Raw genomic sequence first — 24,018 nt, forward strand, 5'->3', positions numbered from 1 at the left:
ATTGGGGGAGACGGCGTGACAGCGCAACCCCTCACTGAACTGCTTTGGAAGGGATCTACTGTAATTCCTCGTTCGACTGTCATGAGGATTTAGCACTTTCTAACGCTTCGGCATTCAGCCACATCACCCACAATTTTCAAACTTCAGCCAATCAGAGCCCCGTTCATCGCACATGTCTGTTGCACAAATCATTTTTTCTCAAGCAATGATTTGAATTCTAGGTATTAGATAAAGCTTTCCTACGCTGTAGTCACAGCCTCAAAGACTTAATGGTAGGATGGAGTGAGGCTCTCCAATGAGATCGCTAAGAACCTCCACGTGTAGTGCTTCTCAGGCTCTCGCTACTCCTATACCAAGATCTTGACTTCTTGGGATTTCTTGGAATCAATCCCATCTCGTCCGTATCACAATGTTGAATCGATAAAAACCAACACGAAAAGTTTGGAAGGTCCACAACAACAGTGATGATTGTGAATACCAAGAAGAATAGGAGATTTCCAAGAGACCAAAATCGTTATGTTCTTGGGATGCGGCATATTGAATATCAGTTCTGGATTTCTGGGACGTGAATATATAACTGTAGACTCCCGTAGATATGGCTGCTATCACAACAACAAAAGTCAAACCTTCGTTTCTGTGAGCTTGATATCTAAAATTAAGATGGCAGTCCTCGAACAATTTGACTACATTTTTGCCATTGGCATGTTATTTGCTTTCCTCGATGCTTGGAACATCGGTGCCGTAATCCCATTTCCAGCCCTCCTAAACCAGTTACTGATACCCAAAACAGGTGCAAATGATGTTGCGAATTCATTCGCCACATCCGTCTCTTCCAGATCGTTGACGATGAAGCAAGCTATGATGATAGCTACTGTAATGGAATTTGGTGGTGCTGTTGGTGTTGGGTAAGTTTGTCTTAATTTCTTGCTATACCAACCCTTTTGATTCTTATAAATCTTCAGTGCTCGTGTTGCAGACACTATCCGAGGCAAAATTCTTTCAACTAAGGCTTTCGAGGCAGAACCGTCTGTCTTGATGTTGGGAATGACATGTGCTCTAGTATCTTCTTCTCTTTATTTAACTCTGGCCACAAGGCTAGGTCTTCCTGTTTCCACTACGTAAGTATGATCCTTATACAAGTTATCAATCATCTCACTAAGCAATCCCACAGCCATAGTATTATTGGAGGGGTGATAGGAGTAGGTGTTGCAGCGATAGGAGGAGATGGAGTTAACTGGGGCTGGAATGGAGTATCACAGGTATTTGCAGCCTGGGTTATCGCACCAGGGATTGCTGGTGCTTTTGCAGCTATCCTCTTCTTGGTCACAAAGTACGGTGTCATGAAACGAAAGGATCCAGTGCGCGCTGCACTTATTAGTATTCCATTCTATTTTGGACTTACCACGGGCTTGTTAACCAGTATGTCGCATTACCCAAGTTCCTTTCATAAGTGAGACCTGTGGAAACCTAGCTAACTCTTTGTCAAAAAGTGCTTATTGTATGGAAAGGCGCCGCTTCCGCATCAGCAGCCGTCAAAACATGGGGACCCGGCGAATACGTGGGTGTGATTTTCGGTACCGCTATAGGTTGCGCTCTTCTATCTGCTATTTTCCTCCTCCCATTCCTGTACCGAAAACTAGTGCTCAACGATTGGCAACTTTACTGGTGGCATATTCCTCAAGGCCCATTGCTGCTTCGACGTGGAGAAGTTCCTCCTAACACCTCTGGACGCGAGATCATCCAGAATTATTACAAAGGGCATAAGACGCGCGCAGAGCTTGATGCCGAAGGCTCGGATAATGTTAGGACTCTACCCAGTGATGATGTTGAATCAAAAGCAAACGAGGATACAGATGAAAAGCATGGTATTTCATTTGTTTCACCTGCTCCTTCGGATATTGGTTCTTCAACAAGAGATGAGACAAGAGCAACTCCCGTCATCACAAATGAAGATACCACATCGGCAAAACCCTGGTATGAACCTAAAACATTCTTAGCCACAGCGAAACGAATCTTTTTCCACGGCGTTTCCGTCGATGTCGTTGCCGAACAGAAGAAATCCTCTATTCTTACCGGCGATCTCGAAGCCATGCATGCCCGCGCAACGCACTACGACAACAAGGCCGAGCACACCTATTCATTCTTACAAGTACTAACTGCCGCCACTGCATCCTTTGCTCACGGAGCCAACGATGTCTCCAACGCCGTTGGACCTCTTGCCGCCATCTATTTCATCTGGCATACCGGTTCCATCCAATCCAAGTCACCTGTACCAGAATGGATTCTATGTTACGGAGCCGGTGCTCTCGTCATCGGTCTCTGGACATACGGATACAACATCATGCGCAATCTCGGCAATCGATTAACACTGCATTCTCCCTCTCGGGGATTTTGCATGGAGCTCGGTTCTGCTATAACTGTTATTATGGCCACCCGGCTTGCATTGCCGGTGTCTACTACCCAATGTATCGTTGGAGCTACAGTTGGAGTCGGACTTGTGAATGGGGATGTAAAGAGTATTAATTGGCGAATGGTGGGATGGATTTATATGGGATGGATCATCACGTTGCCGATTACGGGTATCATTTCGGGGTGTTTGATGGGTCTCATTTTGAATGCGCCAAGATGGGGAATGGGTGTTTGAGGGATTTGATATTAATAACGGAGAGGGGTTCTCGGTGTGAACGGGTAGGCGGAGCTTCATGATTTGGATGCTATGCGATCGAGAAGGATTTAATTGCAGGACAGGACGATACCACTCATATCACTAAAATCAGAGAGTCTATAGATACAACATCAGGGGACAGAAGAGACACACTGTTCATTTCATTTTCTCAAACGCTTTTAGATCCGATCTTTATCTGAATTATTCTTTCCCGCCTCATGCTTCTCCAATGTCCACTTTGCCTCTTTTTTATCATAATCAAATAAGAATCATGATATAAGCGTCTCAATTTAATTCCCTTTCTAGGCGTCGAATCGAGACGTATCTGGCCCTTTATGATGTTCCTAATAACCAATCAAAAGCACTGTTAATTCGCTTACCTCTTCCATTCCCTTTTCTAATTTTCGACCATCGATTCCTTTCCCCTTTGATTATTCGAGGAATTTTTCTGTGTTCTTCCTTTGTAACATAATTCATTTCCCTCACCGGCGATAACCACTGCATTTGCCCACCTCTTCACTACGACGATTGCAATCAAGCTGGTATAATCAATACACCCGAATTCTCTCGAACAAAAAAACAACACAAATAATTCATCACATTTCACCAGGAATCATTGATTCCATCAACACTATCGCACCAGATAAATCATGTAGTACGCTTTATGTATGCCATTAATTTAGTATTTAAGTACTCTCCGGGCGAAGGTACCCATCCCTACAATGAAATGCCCTCCCATTAGCCGACGAGAAAACAACCTATCAGCTCAGCTAAATTGAAAAATAGGAAAAGGGAGCCAAAAGCCAATGACAAGCACCAGCAAGAGCCCCGCTTGCTCATCAAACTTCATAATTTTTATGATATACGCAAAACTCCAATCCAGATGCTATGCATGCAAAGAGGTATTTGAACTTGATGGATGAATGAGACGCAAGAAAAAATGCAGCAATAAGAAATTTATTCATGATCGAGAATGAATAACGCCGTGCATGTATTGCACAACGAATGCCATCGACCCCAAATTTCTCAATATATCAATTGATACTCCCAAGAACTCCTGATTCGCACCAGCGATATTATCATTTATGATATTGCCGTAACCGTGCAGCTAATGCTGAATTCTGAAATTCGTCGTAATCTGGAAAACGCCAAAGACCAAATCATTCAACCATAACCCCATTAACTTCGGCATCGAAAATTACTTCCTGCGGATTGCGAGGATCATACCATGCAACTCGTCTTTCGTCTCCGCGACGCCCTCCAACTGTAGTCCAAACATGCTTGAGCTTCTTATCGTCGTATATTTCACGATGTCCCATCCATCGTAAACGTGTCTTGGGCTCCATATCGCTGATTCCAAGACCACCATTTTGTACCCACTCTTTGACTGCACATCTGATGAATTCAACCTTTCTTCTAAAGTCATTTGCTTGAGGAAGACCTTGAATCATTGGATCAATATCGGGACGTTTGCGTGAAGTGGGTTTCACTGCCCTCGACGGCTTGGCCATGAAGTTAAGAAGTGTTTGCAGAGGATAGGAGAGATGTTGTCGCTCATCAAGGGCAGTCGTTGGAAGCGTTCCATTCTCTGTGAGCTCTCGTGCACATTCGAAAGAAAGGTGATAGAAATCACACCAGAATCCATCCGCTGAAAGGACAACTTTAGTATGATCGGGAAAGTTAAACTGAAAATGGCCGTCACTGAATCCCCAGCAGCCAACATCTCCCCATCGCTGATAAAACGTGATGACTGTACTGTTGACAGTAGCCTCGGGATTCTGACCAGCCGTCCATGATTCATAAGGATACTCAGCATCTCTACCATAAGCAAACATATAATTGCCAAATTTCTTCCATAGACAAATCTTTTCTCGTTTGCGATTATCAAAAGAATCTACACCCAGAGGGAGTCTGCCGGGTCGACCCTCGGGACTCTCAGCAACTCTATAAGTCTTGGCAGGGACCGATCCACGGATCATTCCCCTCTCACCCTTGCTTTCATAAAATTCTACATTGGGACCAGAAATTGGAATAATCTGATGCCTGTGTACGTACGATTTGTTGGTTCGATTCGCGAGATGCCTCTCTCCGTCGCGAATAACAATGCAAGAAGGAGCGATGACGTTATCCTCACTTTCTGGAGAACCAGCCGGTGTTTCCCTAAAGACACAACCCACACTTCCATTACTGAGAATATATCCAAGCCCATATTTGTTGGTATAATCTACCCACTTCACAACTATAGCAGGGGTTGTGGGCCTAGATTTCGGAGTGGCTGCAATGGATCTACTATTCAAAGCTCGGTCTAACTCCACCTGGAGACGTTGTAGGGCTTCGAGAATGTGGTCTGGCTTGCTACCTGGTAACCACTCCAATTTTTCTTGGGGTGAAAATAGCGAAACAACCTTCTTAGTAGACTGTTTTTTCTTGAGTTCCTGTGATTTTCGTTCCTCTTCCGCCTTTTGCAACTCGTCCACCAAATCAGCTGCAAGGCGCCCCTCAGCTTCGGAAGAGATTTGTGGAACAGATGGAATAGTTTTGGTCTTGAGAATACTACGGGGAGGTTTGATCTCGGTTGTGTTACTGGCAGGCTCTCTAGTATTGTTTTCTCTTTGGAGCGGTCGTCGAGGAAGGGCGCCTCTGATTGAAGCGGTATTTAATGGCTGATCCTTGATGCGCTGCTGTGCCGCAAAGCTTTGACTAGCAACTCTTTGAGAAACGGTTCTTTGTGAGAGGGGCTTTTTGGCTAACGGTGCAAGATTTGACTCTGCCATATCGGAAACGAGCGAATCCACAACTGTACTAGATGCCTCCATCTGAGTGGCAGCTTTCTCTTCAACACTTTGTTGGTTTTGCTCTCTGACATATTCGGAGTACGGACGGTAGACAATACCCTCGGCGAGTGGCACGTTAGGCGTAAGACCGGCTTTCTCTTCTAAAGCACACTCCTTGTAAAGACTTGTATACTGCTTTTTTGGAGTCCAAGGACCAACTTCACATTTGATGCATAACTTCTTGAGGCTTCGAGCGTATGGATTCGGCTTGCCAGGCTTGACAACGACTGAAAGGAATTGATCTGGCCTTGGAGGATCCTCTAGTAAATCGGCACTCATCTCTTCAACTTGGGGCATCCAGCCGCAGGTGAAAAATGGATGTTGCACGATGATATCTGGGTGTGGACGTTCTTCTGCATCCTGTAACATGGTGGATACCAAATCTTGAATCTCTGGTGAGATCATATTGGCACTGACGAAATGTTGTGGCCACGTATATTCTCTTTCCTTTGCACGCCGATAGATTTCATCGGCTGTAGCAGACTGAAATGGAGGTTTTCCGGTAAGCATGGCAAAACTGAAGTATATCAGGTCAGTTATGGAGAACGCTTTAGAACTACGAAATGCTGACTCACATAATGATACCCAAACTCCATATGTCAACTGCATGATCGTGTCCACCATTGTTTTTGGATAAGATTTCAGGCGCAATGTAATTTGGTGTTCCACATAGAGTTGTCCTTCTGCATGCTGCCATATCCTTATTCGACATGAGTAATGCTGCGAGTCCGAAATCCCCAATCTTAACGTTCATATCCTTGTCCAAAAAGATGTTTCCCATCTTCAGATCGCGGTGTATTATGCCTCTTGCATGCATATATTTGATAGCTCCAGCAATCTGGACGGTGTAGAAACGAACTTCCGGCTCCGTAAGATACTTTCTCTTTTTGACCATATCCATTAACGAACCATTAGGGCAGAGTTCCATAGCTATGTAAGTGCATTGATCGTGTGAAAAGGCTCGGTAGAACCGAACAATATTTGGATGATTCATCTTTGAATGGATTTGAAGCTCGGTTTGAAACTATCACACGGGTTTAGTTCACGATATTACTGTTATTAAAGGCCATTGGGCTGACCTTTTGCTCCATCTTCTTCTGTGACATGTGGCTTTTGACAATCTTCAAGGCGTACTTCTTCCTCGTCCCTTTGAGTTGACCTTCGTAACAAATAGCGAATCCACCTTTCCCAAGACAACGGCCGGTCTTGTATATAGATCCATCTTTTCGATCCGAACAAGGTGGTTCCGGTACCTCACTAGGTGGTGGTGGAGGGTGATCCTTTTCTCTTGCTAGCTTGGTTGGAGGAGCTGTTTTCTGCACCGCTGTTTTCGCACAAATATTCGTGTTGACATCTCTGGGTGATAACGCGTCCATTTCCTCGTTGCAGGGAAATTCTTGATCCCAGATGAGGCAACGGTGAATGTTTTCGAAAGCTGTTTTCGTGAACTGTTCGTAGGTTTGTCCGTTGAATTGTTCGTTGGCCTGCAAGCGCCTGTATTCGAGATCTAGTTGTATCACTTCATGAAACTTTTTCACTTCGGTGCCGTCGTGAGCACAATAAGCCTGGATAGTACGGTAGTTAGTAAAGAATAATACAGCGTGCTGGTTTTTCGGTGACGTTCGATCACAATTGGCGGAAGAGCTGCTGAATCTAGATAGAACGCATCCTATGATATCTATGATTTCTATTTCGAGCGGTATTATTTCCCATCTGAGCTTAGGATATCGAAGTTCCAAGTGCCCTTTGTCCTCACATCCTGGATGACCATAGAGATATTGTCCCAACATGGAGCCATGTCTATTGGAAAACTCGGAAATCTGAGTCAAAGATGGTCGTTGTCTTTTTGCGGCTTCTTCTGCGTCTGATAATGCTACCACACTGATTTTTGGTGTCCAATATTGAGGTAATGTGTGGATGTTCACTTCCTCCATGACCAATGTTGTATAATTTTTGAAAGCAGAATTGTGACTTACAGTTGGGGTTTAATTGTTGCCCGAGCACATTCTCCCTCGGGTATTTAGCAATTTACTGTCAATGTTATCAACTGATTAAAGACAGTGAATATGATGAGGCTGATAAGATCAAAAAAGATGGGTGTAGAAACAAAGTACTTTTTTCTTGCTCGTGTAGTTATGCGAATTGATTGTAAACAGCCTCGAAGAAAGGGTTCTGCTGGTCTGGGCGGGAACAAGCTTGAATTTTTTGGTTGATACAGCAACAAAGCCACAAAACCTTCCACCTTTGCTTACCTAACGCAGGTAGAACACTTACACCATCCACTCCGGCACCTTCAAAAAAATAACCAGGCTGACTAAGTTCAATTACCTGCTGGGTACTTACCCAATATCTTGCCTCGAAGTGGATTTATGGATCTAATCCATAGATATTTGGCTGAGCTTACATTCACATTACAATGGCAATTCATTAACTGTCAATCTTACTACTTCGATATGCCAATGGCAACTGCAGTATAGAAGTCTCATTTAAGATCCCTAATCAATCATAATGGTCGCACTTCCTCTATTTAAACTAGGATCCCTCTTCGTGAGGCACATCTCCAAGTATGGTGCAGTATGTATCGACTGACCATATTGTATTTCGAAAGATGGATGCTAACACTTCTAAGAACTGGATCAAGAGACAGGCGCATGAGCACCAGAGATTCCGAGCGATAGCAGCTAGAGGTGGACAAGCAATGCATCAATGGAATATGAGAATTCAGGTAAACCTGCTACGGGACAAACAAGCCGAAAAGAGAGCCAGGGAAAAGGCGGAGACTCCAACTGTAAAGACAGAAGAGCAGACCAAGGCGGAAGAGGCTGCGAAAAAGGCACACCATCACAATCAAGAAAATATTAGCGTTTGGAGACGGAGATTTAGACCTTTGACGGAAACCAGAGCTGTTGATCTCTTTGCTGATGTTATCGGCGATACATTTATTCTTTCGGTTGCCATAAGCTTGTTGATGTACGAGTATATCAAAACCCAGTCAAAACCCGATTCGAACGCGGAAAAACTGGCAGAGCTACAAAAAGTCGAAGAGGAATTGAATCTGCGGCAGAAAGAATTAGAGGAAGCACAGAAGAAGCAACAAGAGCGTGTAGAAGCACTTGAAAAGATGTTGGAGGAAATTCGGAGTGCCAATGGAAAGAAAAAGTTGATGTGGAAATCGTGAATTTCAGTCGAATTGCAGAACATAACAATTGCACGAGGGTGGAGAGCACCCCTTCTATATATAGCAAAGCGTTTGGGGAGCACCTGGCACCTACATGTAGATTATTCCATGAGTAGAGATGCAAGGAGGAAGATGGATGCTGAGGAATCTGTAGCTGTGGAGGCAAGTGACGTATACTTCTCACGTAGAAATAAAAATAAGGGGAGGGAAGTCCACAAAGTAGGAGAAATGGGAGCTTTAAGTACGCCGAGCTCATCCATTCTCTCCCGGATGATGTAGAAAGAAGGTTGAGATGTTCAGATATATGTCAACCCATCAAATGTAAACCTTTCAAGAAGTATCATGTGCTTTCTACTTTTTTTGAGGTGGTTTTTATTGTAATGTCGTTTTCTAAAATTCGTAGATCGTAGGTCTCGTTGTTTCCCAATATGGCGCTAAGAAAGGTTCGTCTTTCCTAGGAGGCAACAGTACGAATATTCTCATTCAAATAACGCATGACGCTGATAAAACGGCCCATACAAAATAACGATGTTCTGTTCATCACTTCGCAAGAGACAACAATGGGCCTCATTGCCTTCCATTTTACTGACGGAAAAGATGCCAAAGTGGAAAGGTCGGGTTGTTTGAAATGATCCTTGGCTTCCAACACTGACATATAGATAGAAACGACTCTGAACACCCATGATATATCACTCCCAATGCAGAGCAAAACAGGCGAACAGGAGCTTTTCAGGGTCCTGCTGCTTTCTTCATCAGATATGCAACCCATCGCAAATCTGTCCGCCCGAATCGAGAGACTCTATCACCAAACTGGAGGCCGCAATGTAGGTATTATTTTTCTTCTTCGGGAAAAGGACGGTAACGAAGACAATGGCTTAAAAGAGTTTTTGAATCTTCAAATCAGGTATTTGGAGTCAAAAATCATAACTGAAACATGGCTCTTTTTAACATAACTTTAGCTTGATGTCCACTTTCAAGATTCCAATTCTACCTCTAATGTCCGTCCCGCAAATCCTCTCAATAGTGCAACCTTTTCAGAGACAAGTTTGTATCGTTCCATCCTCTGAAAGAGTCGATGCTCAATATGAGCTTCTGCCATTTAGCCACGTCGGTAACACCATGACGGAACATACGAGAAATGTGCTCAGCGATATCTGTCACAGTGTCCCGGAACTGGCTCGTACTGCTAGTACAACGGATGGGCAAAAGCAGTTAAGAGAATGGCTATCAGAACCCAGCCCTGAATCTGCGCAGGATGTCATAGACTTTGTGAGAATTTCCTCGGTAGCATATCCTATGGGCTGAATTGGTTCTGACATGTACGAACAGTGGACACGAGAATATCTCCTCGAGTAAGATATTTGCTCATTTTCATATGTAATCGTTCATGATGGAAGATGTCTCTACACAGGATGTCTCAACTTCCTGCGGTGGAAAGGAGAATCATCGAAGAAGCACTGTTGGACCTGTGAAGAGAAGCATCTAGAAATACGTGTGTCTTACGCTGGCTTAATTGCGAAGATGGCCAACGAACCAGACTACTTCGCGTTATTTCTTGAGGCTGCTATCATAATTTGAATTACGATGAGATAAATCAATTCTCTTTGAAAATTGTGCTATATTTGGTAAATACATCCATCCATCGTAAATGGCTAATTTGGCAGTGACGTAGCACCCCCTTTATTATTCATGACCCCACCATCCATCCCATCCCAAGCCAATGTAATCAAACGGATGGCGCCGACGAGTGTATGACACGCATTAAAAATCATATAAGCTCATCCATACGATTCACCATTCCAAGCAAAAATAAGAAAGAAGTAATGAAACTATGAGACCCAGTCGTCCCCACTCCCAAGTGGTCAAAAAGGAGTCGTGTGAGATGACAGGTTAGAATGAAACCTGGAATGTGACGTCATAATAATGAGGGGTTGAAACCACGCCAGGAACGAAAAGTGCAGCTGCCAACAAATTGACTCAATCTGATTGAGCTACAAAACCAGCCCGCGTTCCCTTTCTACAACTTTTCCCTTCTTCATACCAAAATATCAGACAAACAAACAACTTCACGAATATCAACCATCAACCATTATTTTAACTACATACCACATCTTCTTTCAACAACAATACAACCGCAATCATGAAGGCTTCAGGATCCCAAACCAAGATTCACTACAAGGGTACCAAGACCGATGAGGACTTCATTGTCTTTGTAGACTCCGAGGAAGATCTCAAGAAGTGGAAGGGAGACAAGAGCATTCCTCTTGCACAAGTTGTTGGTCTCTTCAAGGTCTTCGTTACACACAAGTAAGCTCTTTCCCTCATCATTACCCCACACTCCATGTCAAGCTTCAGCTTCACATCAACACCTTCTTCTACATCAGAACACCATCTATAAAGCCTTGAACTATTCCTTTGATCATCAAATTAACATAATAACCCTCTAGGCACGGAGCTCAAGGTTCCCACGATGAAGCTTCAGAGTCTCAATTGGTGAACGAGTTCGATACCAAGGTTGAGGATGATATCATCAAGACCATTCTCGAGAAGGGAGAGGCACAACACGGTTCCGTATGTTTACCCATTCGTGTGTGCGCATACATTTTACCATAGCAAAGACTAACAGTACCTTACCCCGCAGTCAATGGAGAAGACCGGACCCAAGAACGATAGCATGGGTGCAATGAGTGCTCATTAGAGTATTTACATCGGAGTTGGCGAATGGTTTGAACGGGATGGAATGGGATATGACACGATATGACACTATTTGCATGCATGCATTTTATGACATGACATCGCACGATTTTTGCTGGAGATATGGATCAATACCCTTGGAGGAAGGAATGGAAAGATCACTACAAAACAATATGATTTGATGAGATATCATATTACCTCTTTAATTAGCTGGTATTAGACACTAGTGAAATATCTAGTAGTTACGGATGCTCAATGAAAAAAAGATAAAACTCCATTGTTATGTATACCGATTATGCTGTGAAGGATCATTATAAATGCGAGAAATGCTTTTCACGAATGAAAGCGCAACGAACAATCGCTTTACCACACTTTGGCTTAGTGGTTATCGTAATGTACGAACAGTAGTAATCTCTGAGCATCTCCGAGGATTAGAATTTCTTCTTTATTCTTTTTCATCGCAAATTCCATATCGAACTGCTCTTTACAAGGGAAAGCTCAATCGGCTCAGAACAGTTCATTTGCCAAAATAATCGATCGCCGGGAAGATCTCGAAGGCCTCTGACTATTGATTTCGATTTTATACAGATCTTAGATGACAGTCACCGAGTTTTATCTCACCCGCGAGCAGGATACGTATCGTCAAGAAATGAATGTTAAAACATCACTTAATGCGGAAAGCGAGTGCGCCGTGATTGTCCTGTATAAAAGATCCATACAGGGTGTGATACCCAACATATGATGGTGGTGGCAGTTGCGTTCCTGTCGGAGACTTTCGGCAGTCAGGAAATTAGCAGAATTTGGGATGGGCGTGCGTTTAGTACGTGTGAACTCTATCAAGTACGTCTGCGAGGAGTGGAAGAGGGAAACACTTTATATCGAGACGACTTAGGAAGATCTTGTAACTGGAGCCGCGGAATCTGGGGCGGATGTAGGACAGCGAGAGTGTCTTGCGGTTTGTTGTGGCTATCCCATTAGATAACCCATATCGAACTAAAATTCCTATAGGAGACGGCCCCCTAGCAGTCTATGAGGTCCTTCCTAAGTTCCACCAAAACAGCATGCCACAAGGTTTCTTGTGATTACCAGAACTCAATCGCCCCTGGAATTTTTGTACACTGGTGATCATTTGTACACTTGACACCCTTCATCAGTATCACCCTTCATCAGTATGACAGAGGCCATATCGATTCAAGCCAGGGAACATCATCAGTTAGGAAAGCCACGCACGCTATACCGATAAACTTTGTTGAAATTGAAGGTACAACTTGGGAGTAGCTATCACCAGAGATCGAACCTCTATCGGAACCTTTCCCTCAAGACATTGAAGCACGGAAACAGAATGACGATTGGACACTGGGGCAAATATTTTCTACAATGGCTCATGCTACGTGTCATTCAACGGAGCACAAAGTGCCAAGTAAATCTCGCGCTTGCCTATCACAGAGCTCTCTCCTTATATTCCACTTCAGGATGCAATTTTCATTGTTTCGCCATCGGTAGATATTCAATGTGAACAAGTCGAAATCAATCCAGTCAACGCTACCGGCCTCAAAGTCAACATCGAAGCGGCCACCTGAATAGTATCAGCACAACTCAAAACACATCTCGAGAACAACTACTAATATGCAACCTATGCGGACCATCGCGCTTACCCCCAAGTCTTTATTCGCATACATCCAGATAGCATGATCGTCCTCTGTACTCGCATCCTCCAAGCTGCAACCATGACTACAAAGCGTTGTGCTTTTCCTGACACTATCGATAGGTTGCACAGTGTAACAGCATACCGTCTGTAACTGCTAACCTAGTCTCTGTATTTATATCTTTTTCAACAGCTTATAGCCCTGAATTTAGATTTGGCGAGTTCTACTCTCACGACGACCAGAATATGTTATTAATTAGGCCCCAGAGACTTCCATCATCACTACTTCAATTTTAAAGATTCGAAGATCGCATAGCAACATGCCAGCTATTTAGAAGCTCTAAGTATAGTCACAGGGTTGCATCATGGTCTGTTAGAAAGCGTTTCCCATAGTCAAAGAGCTCTTCTTATCTCCTTACATTGCTGCCAACTACCCGACCTTTAGGACTTCCCAGATTTTTCCTTAATTAAAACTAACACTGAATACAGGAAGATCATGGTCTAAAAGTACAAGGAATACCAAAAATAGGACATAATGGCTGATGCTAATTAGACGCCAGACCTATGCGAGCTTACCTCCACAGAACCTACCTCGAGGTCTATCCCTCCTAAAGGAGTCACTTTTCCGCAACCTGTGATAAACAAATTGTGCCAGTGATACTTCTTATATATAGTACTGGCAAATTGACTGCCTGTATTACTTTTTGTTCTGGCTCGGATTTGGCTCATCCGCTTTCATTCTATGCCTTCTTCGCCGCACATGTTGCTTGTGCCTCTTCGGTATATTCACAACTTGCTCTATCTAGGTATCCTTGGTTAGGTACATTATGTGATACAAATGGACTTTACTTCATTCTTAATACTAGGTAAATGATAATTCCTACCTAAAATATCAATTATCCAATTCCAACACTATCCCAACCACAACCGAGCTCTCGAGGGAACATTCCAACTCAAAGAACAACAATATAGCAACAACCCATTCACATTTACACGACCAGAATCCAAACCCCCTACCAAATCACAGATAAAGTCATCGACTATCCCAATAAATACCTAGCGACAAAATTCTCACATCGAATCATTCCACACTAATAAATGTATTTCCCTACGCCCAAACCCATAAATAGAATACCTACCCTTAGACCTACCTGGTAATTATCCGCAACACACCATACAACATCAAATCACAATACACCCTCTTCCGCCGGCACCCAAGATATCTATACATATAAGTTAGGTATATGCATACATACATACATGATCTTCAGCCCATCACTCTTTAAGTTTTAATCCGATTCTTCTGGCAGATTGTACGATTAATTATTTAATACACATCATAAATCCTATATCCTCATTCACCCCCCAACCCAAAACCCCTCAATAGCAATCCATACCTAGACCCTCCAGCTCCAGCTCCCAAAACTTCCCAAAGGATCAGATCAAATTGGTTAATTAAAGAATTAAATATGCACATAAACTAAGCCTTATAGGAAGGATTCGGTATTTATAATACTGTACTCCGGATTTCAGTCACCGGGAGCGAGTACCGGCTAGAGGCTGTGCGCGCACGTCCTTACATAGGTACCTAGGTATAACCTAAATACATGGAAATTGAGGATTTGGGGGGTGTAGAATTTAGAATCTAGAAATGGGGAATGGGATTTGGAGAAATGAAAAAAGGTTTACGGGGGAGGGAGGGAGGTGGGTAGATGTCTTTGATGAAAATGGAAATGGAAATGGAAATGAAGATATATATAGGTAGGTATACCTAGATATATGGGTAGGTAGGGAGAGGGGTATCTATTTATACCCATCCATTCATCCCTCCCAATTAATCAACAAACATACCTACCTCAATTTATTAATAAACCCCAACCTCAACCACCCCCAAACCCTACCTAGCATCAGCGTCGCGCGGTTAACAAGGAAAGAGCAAGGCTGGAACTGCATCTGTTTCTCGATTTCTCAATCGGTCGGTCTGGCCGGATGGACGGACGGTCGAACGAACGGACACCAAAATGAACCGATGAATAAATGATGACTTTGATATTTGTGTGTTTTTGTCTCTCTCGAAATATTGCGTGGAAGGGGGGGCAAATATATATATATATATCCCTATATATAATTATATACATGTACAGAATAAGATGAGATGAGATGGCACCAGAAGAGTTGAGCTGATACAGGTGGCTATATGAAACTACCTACCTACCTACCTCCAGCTACACTACCCATCTAGAGAAGAGAGGCTGGCCTGGGCTGGACAGACGATGATTTGAATTGAGGGGCTTGGGGGATGATGGGTGTAGGTAGGTAGGTAGGTAGGTTGATTCATTCACATTTATGGATTTCTATTCTAAAGATACATACCTAACTTAATACTACTAAATATCTTGATTAAGAAATCACCTATGTACATCGTATAGAAGCTATTACCTATCAATCTAATATTCATGCGTGCGAGAAATAAGTAAGATAGGTAGGTAGATAGGTCTCACATCGATCCCACCCAAGAAATCTATCTCGCATCTCATCTCGCATGCTCGATTCTCGTTGGAGGGGAGGCGTGGTGTCTGTATCTATTTTGAAGGGGGTTTTCTTGGTTATATATACCTAGGTACATAGATAGTAGTAATAGTAAATTCATAATCGATTCAGTCTATATAGCTATACTAAGACTATGTAATGCACCTATATATAGTTCTAATTGAATAAATTAAATGAAAAAAGGAAATAAAAACTTACCCCTCCTTGAACTTCCCTATTAAAACTTATAGACAATCTTCTAAACAATCCTTTCAAGTTCTTTAAATTACTTATATTATAGATCTATTATATTCAAAACCCTTCCTTTTATTAAATCCCTTAATATATCTATAAAAACCCTACACTTTCTATTCTATTATAATAATCCCCCTTTTTCTATCCAACTCCTTTCAAAATATTATAAAAGCTATAATTAATTATAATATCATATCCCTTTTAAAAGATTATCTTCACTCTCTAGTACTTCAAGTCCTTTAGGAATCCTATTATAATCTCTAATCTATCACTTATAAGCCTTATATCCACCTTCTCTTATAATATGTCGATAATATATAATTTCTTTTTAAAACCTAATATCTCCTATTCCCTTTCCTTCCGTCAAATTACCCTATTAATATAAAACATAATATATTAGGGCCTATTGGACCACCCTATTAATATAGAGAACAAGATTATATTATAGGGTTAAGTAATTAAATAAAATCGAAATAGTAGATATAATAATATACACTTGTTACGGGAGCTGCCTCTAGGGTCACGTGGAAGTGGCTAGAGATCTCTCGAGGTGGTTTAGACTAGACTTCAAGTAGGAATTCAATAAGGTTGTAACTGGTTGCAATTCTCGTAACTATAGTAATGAAACTAATGATTGTTCTTGAGCACGAAGCTCTACATTGTAATGAAATCTGTTCTCTTATATAGACCTTCCTGCTCTGCAGAACCTACAGTTCTGTCTTGTCTGGATCCTCTGGATCCTATGGATCTAGATGTTTATTCTTCGATCCCCTAGATCCTCTAGGTCCATCACGTGACTTCCTGACCATGTGACGCGGTATATTGGATGCCGTCGTAACACTATCCCCTTCTTAGCTTAGCGCTTGTCCCAAGCGTTATATAGTCAGCGGTTTCCCTTAATACACTTAACTTAGGTGCCATCTTTCCTTTCTTACTATGCCACCTATAAGATCAAAGAAATATAAAGAACGTCTCGAACTCGCTTTATTAATCGAGCTCCAAGGTGATATTATGCCATCTTGTACTTATTGCGAAACGCACTCTCGCACATGTGTTGTTCTTAAGGAAAATTCTTCTCGTTGTAGTGAATGTGTTCGCAGGGGTGCGAAATGTGATATTTCTGGTCCATCCGCAGCCGATCTTCGCAGTTTGATACGTGAGCAAGAAAGGTTGGATGAGGAAGAAGAGAAGGCTGCTTCTCTTATGGCGGCCACGGCCTCTCGCCTTGCGCGTTTGCGAAAACAGCGTAAGTTTCTTCAGGCTCGAGGTAGCGAGCTAATTCGTCGTGGTTTGAAAACTATGGATGAGCTAGAAGAAGCTGAGGAGCAAGAACGGCTGGAATCCGAACGTGCTGAGAAGGAAAAGGCTTCCGACTCTACTGTTGCCTCTGGCGACGATCCTTTTGCTTTCGATACTTCTTTGGACCCTTCGCTTCTTGCCTCGATGGATTCTCCTTCTTTCTGGGCAAATCCGGGTATTGCTGGTGGAACGCCTCCAACTTCTCAGGGCAGTTGAGGTTTGTTCTTGGTTCCCATGAATTTTCGGTATGTGGATAATCTAACCATTTGATCAAATATTTGATCGTGCCTCTGACGTATTTACAATCTAGTATTGTTTCGACATCGTATACGGCGTTCGGGTTGACTGGTTCGATTTCCGTTAATGGCGCATTCGGCGCTCCTGGTGGTGCTGGTTCGAGCAAGGATATGTGGAATACTGGGTGAATATTCATTGTGTCTGGTAATTTCAATCGATAGTTAACCGTTCCTATTACTTTATCAATCTTGAATGGTCCTAGTTTCCTGTGGTCGAGTTTATTGCTTGGTCTTTTGGTTTCAATGTTTCGTCGTAGCAAGTAAACTTTATCCCCCTCTTTAAGCGTAGGTTCCATACTACGTTTCGTATTGTAGTACGCTGCTGTTCTGGAAGATATGAATCTTAGATCAAGAGCAAGCTGCTCTTGTAAATCCTTTAATTGTTCGACTTGTATTATTGCTGATTCGGCATTAACTTCCTGTAATATCGGTGTTTGGTATGCTTTAGGATTAAACCCAAAGTTCGCGCGTGCTGGTGTAATCTTTGTGGTTTCCGTTTCCGATGTGTTATATGCGAATTGTGCCATAGGTAATAGCTCTACCCAATTGTCCTGTCGATAATTTATGTAGCATCTAAGATATGCTTCCATTGTCTGATTGGTCCTCTCTGTCTGACCATCTGTCTGTGGGTGAAAGGCTGTTGATAGTTTTCTTTTAACACCCATTAGTGCTAATAAGGTAGTCCAAAATTTCGAGGTAAAGAGCTTGTCTCTGTCCGAGATTATCTCATCTGGTACTCCATGTATGCTTACTATAACCCTAAAGAATACATATGCTAGTTGCTCAGCAGTCCATGTTTCTTTGAATGGTATCATGTATGCAAATTTTGTCAATCTGTCTACTACGTTGAGTATTGCGTCGTACTCAACTCCTGTAGTAGGGTCTTTCGAGAGTGGTAGTTTGACCACAAAGTCCCATGTAATGGACTTCCATGGCTGAGAAGGCATGTCTGGGGTCTGGAGCTGACCATACGGAGCGTGTCTAGAGGACTTATTCCGTATGCAGGTATCGCAATTTCCAACAACTTCTTCAACTATCGTTCTCATTCGTGGGAAGTAACTGATTTCCCGTAATCTTGCGAATGTTCTCGCGATTCCCTGATGTCCATGTGCCGGCAACCCGTGTTGTTCCGTCACGAATTCCTTAGTCATTCGACTAGGAATGTATGCTTTTCCGTGGAAGTATATGATCTCGTTTTCTATCGTGAATCCTGGTTCTATTGTCTTGCGTATGCGTATAGCTGTAGCATCCTTGTCGTAATGTGATTGGATTTGACTCCTGAGATGGTTGTCTTCCAATATATGAGTAGCTGCAAGCTGTGGTGCATTGTAAACCAGTGATTCGCCTTCTTTCTTGAATATAGCGTACGATTCGTACGACTTATTTTCTTGATATCCTGGTTTTCGGCTAAGAGCGTCGGCTCTAGCGTTTTCTGATCCTCTGACATATGAAATCTTAAAATTGTAGTTGGCCATGGTTTCCGACCATCTGACCTGTCGTCTGTTTAACTGCTTCGTTGTGGTGAAGTAAACCAAGTTCTCATGATCCGTATACACCTGTACTGTGTATTTTGATCCTTCCAAATATACTCGCCATTCTCTAAATGCGTCGACTATCGCCAGTAATTCTTTGTCATATATTTCGTAGTTCAATTCGGCTGGTGATAGTTTTCGAGAGTAGAATGCGATTGGTTGCTATTTCTCATTCTGGCCCGGCTGGCTCAGAACTGCCCCTATAGCGAAATCAGAGGAGTCGGTCTCCACTATGATTTGCTTTTCTGGATCAAATGTCAACAGTATTGGCTCCTCGGCCACTGCTTGTTTGAGCGTCTCGAATGACTCCTGCGCCTTGGCGGTCCATTCGAAGCTTCCTTGATCTTTTCTGGTTAACGTGGTTAAGGGTGTAGTAATCCCTGAATAACCCTTGATGAATCTTCTGTAGAAGTTGACAAATCCCAAGAAGGACTGTACTTCTTTGATTGTGGTTGGCTGCCTCCATTCGAGCACTGCCCTAACCTTGTCCTTGCTCATCTTGAGCCCTTGGCTTGATACGGTGAACCCTAAGAATTCTGTTTCCTTGACGTGGAATTCGCATTTGCTTGGTTTACATAGCAAATCTGCCTTGGCTAAGCTTTCGAGGATGCTGCTAACATCCTTGATGTGTTGGCTCTCGTTGTTTGAATATACTAGGATGTCGTCCAAGTAGCATATACAACAAGTGTCTAAGTATGGTGACAACACATTGTTCATGAGTCTCATGAAAGTAGCTGGTGCGTTAGTTAGCCCGAACGGCATAACTTGGTACTCGTATAGCCCGTATCTTGTTTTGAAAGCGGTTTTCCATTCCTCGCCTTCCTTCATTCTGATCAAATGGTACCCGTTGCGCAGGTCCATCTTGGTGAATATGGTAGCTCCGCCTAATCGATCTCTTAATTCCGTAGCTAATGGAAGTGGATATCGATCCTTCTTGGTAAGCGTGTTGAGCTTTCTGTAGTCCACAACTAGTCTCTTAGTACCATCCTTCTTGGGTACCCACATAGTTGGACTTGCCACTTGGGACGTGGATTCCCTGATCCATCCCTTGGCCAAATTGTCATCGATATATTCCCTGAGCGTCTTCAGCTCATCGGCTGACATTGAATAAATTGGGGTGTGCACAGGCATCTTGCCTTCCTCCAATATTATTTCATGATCCCATGGCTTGTGTTCTGGTAAAGCCTCATGGATCCCTGGTTCTTTGAAAACATGTTCGTATTTCTTGTACTGTTCTGGTATCATAGGCTCCTTTGCCTTGATTGCGATTTCCTGCCGTGTCGTTGGCTTCTGCATTTGTAGAGGAGGTGTACTGGCCTTCGCTCTTAATGGAGGACTCTGGACTGGGTGTCCTACGTCGCCGGTGTTGTTCGCGTTCAACTCTCCTTGGCGCGTGTTACGTCTCGCGGACGCCTTGAACGTGTCGTCGTGACCGTTCTTGCACTGATCAAATGTCACTGTTCCTTGTGACCAATCTATTCTGGGATTATGTGCCTTCAACCATGGCATTCCTAAGATGATCTGTTGTTGGCCCAATGGCACAACGTCAAGCTGTATAACCTCCGAATGTTGGGTCATATTCATTCGTACTGGTCGTGTCTCCTGTGAAACGTTCCCATCAGATCCTGCTAGCTGTCCGTCAACTAACTGCAATTGGTAGGGGTTTTGTTTCTTTTGGAGTGGGACTCCCAAGTACTTTGCAGCTTCTGGTGCAATAAAATTTCCTGTAGCCCCTGAATCTATCATGGCTTGCTGTATTTGTCCGTTTATTTTGACCTTGCAGTATATTTGACCTGCTTGTCCTGTAGCATTCAATTGCTGGGTAACTTGTTTTTTGTCTGTTTCGTTGGATTGTTGGTTTCTTGTCTTTCTTTTCTTGGGGAACCATCCGGTTGCTTCTTTATCTGATCGATGGATTCCGCAGAATTCATCATAGCAAGCAGTCCAGCTCATCATCGCGTGATCTGCTGGTATCTCTTCCTTAATACATTCTTCCGTTACCGATGGTGATGGGGTTCGGTAGTACTCCTGTTCCCACAAGTCTACTGCATTCATACCCTCTTGGTTTCGCGGTAACTCGTCCAATAATTTCCGGAATTCTTCACTGGTGAAGGTCTCAGTTTCTTCGGTCTTAGCTGGATGTTCCTGGGATACAAAGGTAGCGTTAAGTTGGCCTTTGCCGAACTTGGGTTTGAAGTTGCCTTTCTTTCCTCCTGTCTTCTTACTTCGGCAATCCGCTGCCCGGTGCCCTGCTTTTCCACATTCAAAGCATAAGTTGTTTTCTCGCCTTCGTCTTTTCTCTGGATCATCATTCCCGTTCCTGTGGTGCGTGGCGTCTAGTTCCATGGGGTCCCCGTAACTCTGTGTACTGTAACGTGGTCTACCCTCATTCTTGCGGTAGCGCCCTTGCCTATGATTTGTCTGAGGCTTGTATGATCGTTGGGTTTGTTTGTACCTGTATAGGCGGTCATCGGCATCGATGGAGCTTTTGATTAGTCCGTTCAAGTCATCGTCCTCCCCTTCCCTATCAAGTTCCAAACGTACTTCTGGTTTGAGTCCTTTACGGTAATGACTCATGATGGCGACCTTGTCCCATTTAGTTGTCCCCGCATATCTTCGGAACTCCGTAGCATACTTCAATGCCGATCCTGTCTGTTTGAGGTTGAAGATCTTCTCTTCCGCTACCTCTAACTCATTGGAGTTTCCGAAGATCCTACGGATTTCTGTCTTGAATCCTTCGAAACTGTCGAAGATGGTTCTTGTGGGTTGCATGCGTTCCCTGTCGTCATGCTCGAAATAGTCGCGCAGGTATGGCTGAATCCATTTGCCTGCCTCGCCTCTGAGGTATGACACGGCCCAAATACTCTTAGATTCCTTTTCGGTGAACTTGTCTTGGTTGAATCTAAAATAGATTTCGAGTTGTAATAGGAAGGTGTCGAGTTCCTGTTGACTTCCTTGGTACTTGTCTGGTAAGGCAATCTTGAGTGTTTCGTTGATGGTGATCTCCTTGGGAGCATCAGTCATTTCGACATCGTCGAAGTTGCTTGCTGGGGCCTGTTGGCTTCTGGAAGAACTGTTGGCTGCCATACTGGCGGTTGGTATTGAATCGGTACTTGAAGCAGAAAGGGTGCTCAAAGTGTTACGGGAGCTGCCTCTAGGGTCACGTGGAAGTGGCTAGAGATCTCTCGAGGTGGTTTAGACTAGACTTCAAGTAGGAATTCAATAAGGTTGTAACTGGTTGCAATTCTCGTAACTATAGTAATGAAACTAATGATTGTTCTTGAGCACGAAGCTCTACATTGTAATGAAATCTGTTCTCTTATATAGACCTTCCTGCTCTGCAGAACCTACAGTTCTGTCTTGTCTGGATCCTCTGGATCCTATGGATCTAGATGTTTATTCTTCGATCCCCTAGATCCTCTAGGTCCATCACGTGACTTCCTGACCATGTGACGCGGTATATTGGATGCCGTCGTAACAACACTCTATATTGAAGAATTATTACTTTTTCAATCATAATTAATAATATATTATCTATTATATAAGGTAATATCGAAATCAATATTTTGTAATAATATTATATACTAATATAAAATATTACATCTAAATCAATATATTATAAATGTTTTTCAAAAGATCTGACTTTTCTCTTCATTATATAAAATAATTATAGTGTTACGACGACATCTAACATACCGAGTCACCTGATCAGAAAGTCACGGGATTAGAGATTCCCACTGGATCCCACTGCTCCCACCTGGTGGGACACGATGGGATCAATGGGACAACAAGGAACGAAGGTCTATATAAGGGAATGGGTTTCATTACAATGTAGAGCTTCGTGCTCAAGATCAATCATTAGTTTCATACTATAGTTACGAGAATTGCAACCAGTTACAACCTTATTGAATTCCTACTTGAAGTCTAGTCTAAACCACCTCGAGAGATCTCTAGACACTTCCACGTGACCCTAGAGGCAGCTCCCGTAACATATAGATATATTAATAAAATATCAAATACTATATTAATATATTTCTTATAAAATATTTCTTAAAAAAAACAAACCCTTTTGAAGAGTTTTCACCCTTTATTTTCCTATACTCAAAAACCTTCTTCTTTATAGTTAAAACCCTCCTATAAGACCTTCGAATACTGAAAAGCTTGGATTATTATAGAAATCTATAGTTTAATCTTTTCCATTAATTATATTCGATATAATAAGCTTATTATTAATAATATTAATATTGATGATTTCGATAACGTGGTTTAACACCGAGTGCACCATATCACCGAATGCATCACTTTTACCTCAATTTGCACTTTCTAATTTATATTTTTCAATAACAATTAAATCAATTAATTGAAACTATTAAGAATCTAATAATCTAGGATCTATTATATTATTTTGACAAGTTCTTGAATTATGACCTGATTTTCCACACTTATTATAGCATCTATTAGAAAATACTTCCCTATTAGGATTGCCCTTGTTTTGATGTTCGTTGTGTTGAATTTGAATATCAACCTTTTGCTGAGATAATATATCAAGAGCCTTTTATCCAGTAAGTACTCCTCCTTAATGTAATTAAGTTTTTTTCATACATTGACACTTGCTTAATGCCTCATTTACTTTCCGAAGTGTACAAATCTTTATATTCAAAAGTGTATTCTTATGAGCTAATCTCTTTATACTTTTAGCTAAAGTTAATACAATTTCGAATATAAGTGTAGAAGAGTTTAATTGATGATGGGTTATTCGAGATTTAATTAATGTTGATTGAAAAAGAGCTTTTATAGGATTCTAAAATGTTTGAGAGATTCAAAGATCTAAATCAAAAGGGGGGGGGAGTAGGTGTATAGATTTGAATATTCAATTTAGAAAGTACTATTTCAGGATTAAATGGAACTAATTCTACTCTTTGGAATTCAGTTCTTATATTCTGATTCGTAATTGATCATTGATATACAGCTTTAAAAGCTATAAAGAATTCGACCTTTGAAATATGATGGATATGTGCTTTTATAAACCCCTCAATTTGAGTACTATATTCTCGTTTTAAGGTACTAAAATATCCAATATCAAGAGGTTGA

General features: G+C 42.3%; 5 protein-coding genes across 5 annotated transcripts; 4 read left to right on the top strand and 1 right to left on the bottom strand.

Moving 5' to 3' along the window:
- Window positions 1–660: 660 nt before the first annotated feature.
- On the top strand, window positions 661–2,644 carry EAF01_006083 (uncharacterized protein; the record flags this gene model as incomplete). The annotated part of the gene is made up of 5 exons (XM_038914337.1): window positions 661–736; window positions 791–905; window positions 963–1,118; window positions 1,172–1,419; window positions 1,491–2,644. 5 exons carry the CDS (start codon window positions 661–663, stop codon window positions 2,642–2,644), a joined length of 1,749 nt encoding a protein of 582 aa, XP_038770786.1.
- A 1,181-nt stretch (window positions 2,645–3,825) lies between these two features.
- On the bottom strand, window positions 3,826–7,433 carry EAF01_006084 (uncharacterized protein; the record flags this gene model as incomplete). The annotated part of the gene is made up of 3 exons (XM_038914338.1): window positions 3,826–6,016; window positions 6,075–6,523; window positions 6,579–7,433. 3 exons carry the CDS (start codon window positions 7,431–7,433, stop codon window positions 3,826–3,828), a joined length of 3,495 nt encoding a protein of 1,164 aa, XP_038770787.1.
- Window positions 7,434–8,007: 574 nt separating this feature from the next.
- EAF01_006085 (uncharacterized protein) lies at window positions 8,008–8,677 on the top strand (the record flags this gene model as incomplete). The annotated part of the gene is made up of 2 exons (XM_038914339.1): window positions 8,008–8,073; window positions 8,129–8,677. 2 exons carry the CDS (start codon window positions 8,008–8,010, stop codon window positions 8,675–8,677), a joined length of 615 nt encoding a protein of 204 aa, XP_038770788.1.
- Window positions 8,678–9,205: 528 nt separating this feature from the next.
- On the top strand, window positions 9,206–10,033 carry EAF01_006086 (uncharacterized protein; the record flags this gene model as incomplete). Its single annotated transcript, XM_038914340.1, has 4 exons — window positions 9,206–9,290; window positions 9,341–9,581; window positions 9,637–9,946; window positions 10,007–10,033. The coding sequence occupies 4 exons, from the start codon at window positions 9,206–9,208 to the stop codon at window positions 10,031–10,033; spliced, it is 663 nt and encodes a 220-aa protein (XP_038770789.1).
- A 784-nt stretch (window positions 10,034–10,817) lies between these two features.
- Window positions 10,818–11,375, top strand: EAF01_006087 (uncharacterized protein; the record flags this gene model as incomplete). The annotated part of the gene is made up of 3 exons (XM_038914341.1): window positions 10,818–10,984; window positions 11,125–11,248; window positions 11,319–11,375. 3 exons carry the CDS (start codon window positions 10,818–10,820, stop codon window positions 11,373–11,375), a joined length of 348 nt encoding a protein of 115 aa, XP_038770790.1.
- Window positions 11,376–24,018: the final 12,643 nt, after the last annotated feature.

Source organism: Botrytis porri (assembly GCF_014898465.1).
Source record: "Botrytis porri strain MUCL 3234 chromosome Unknown BPOR_007, whole genome shotgun sequence".
NCBI classification, from domain to species: Eukaryota; Fungi; Ascomycota; class Leotiomycetes; order Helotiales; family Sclerotiniaceae; genus Botrytis; species Botrytis porri.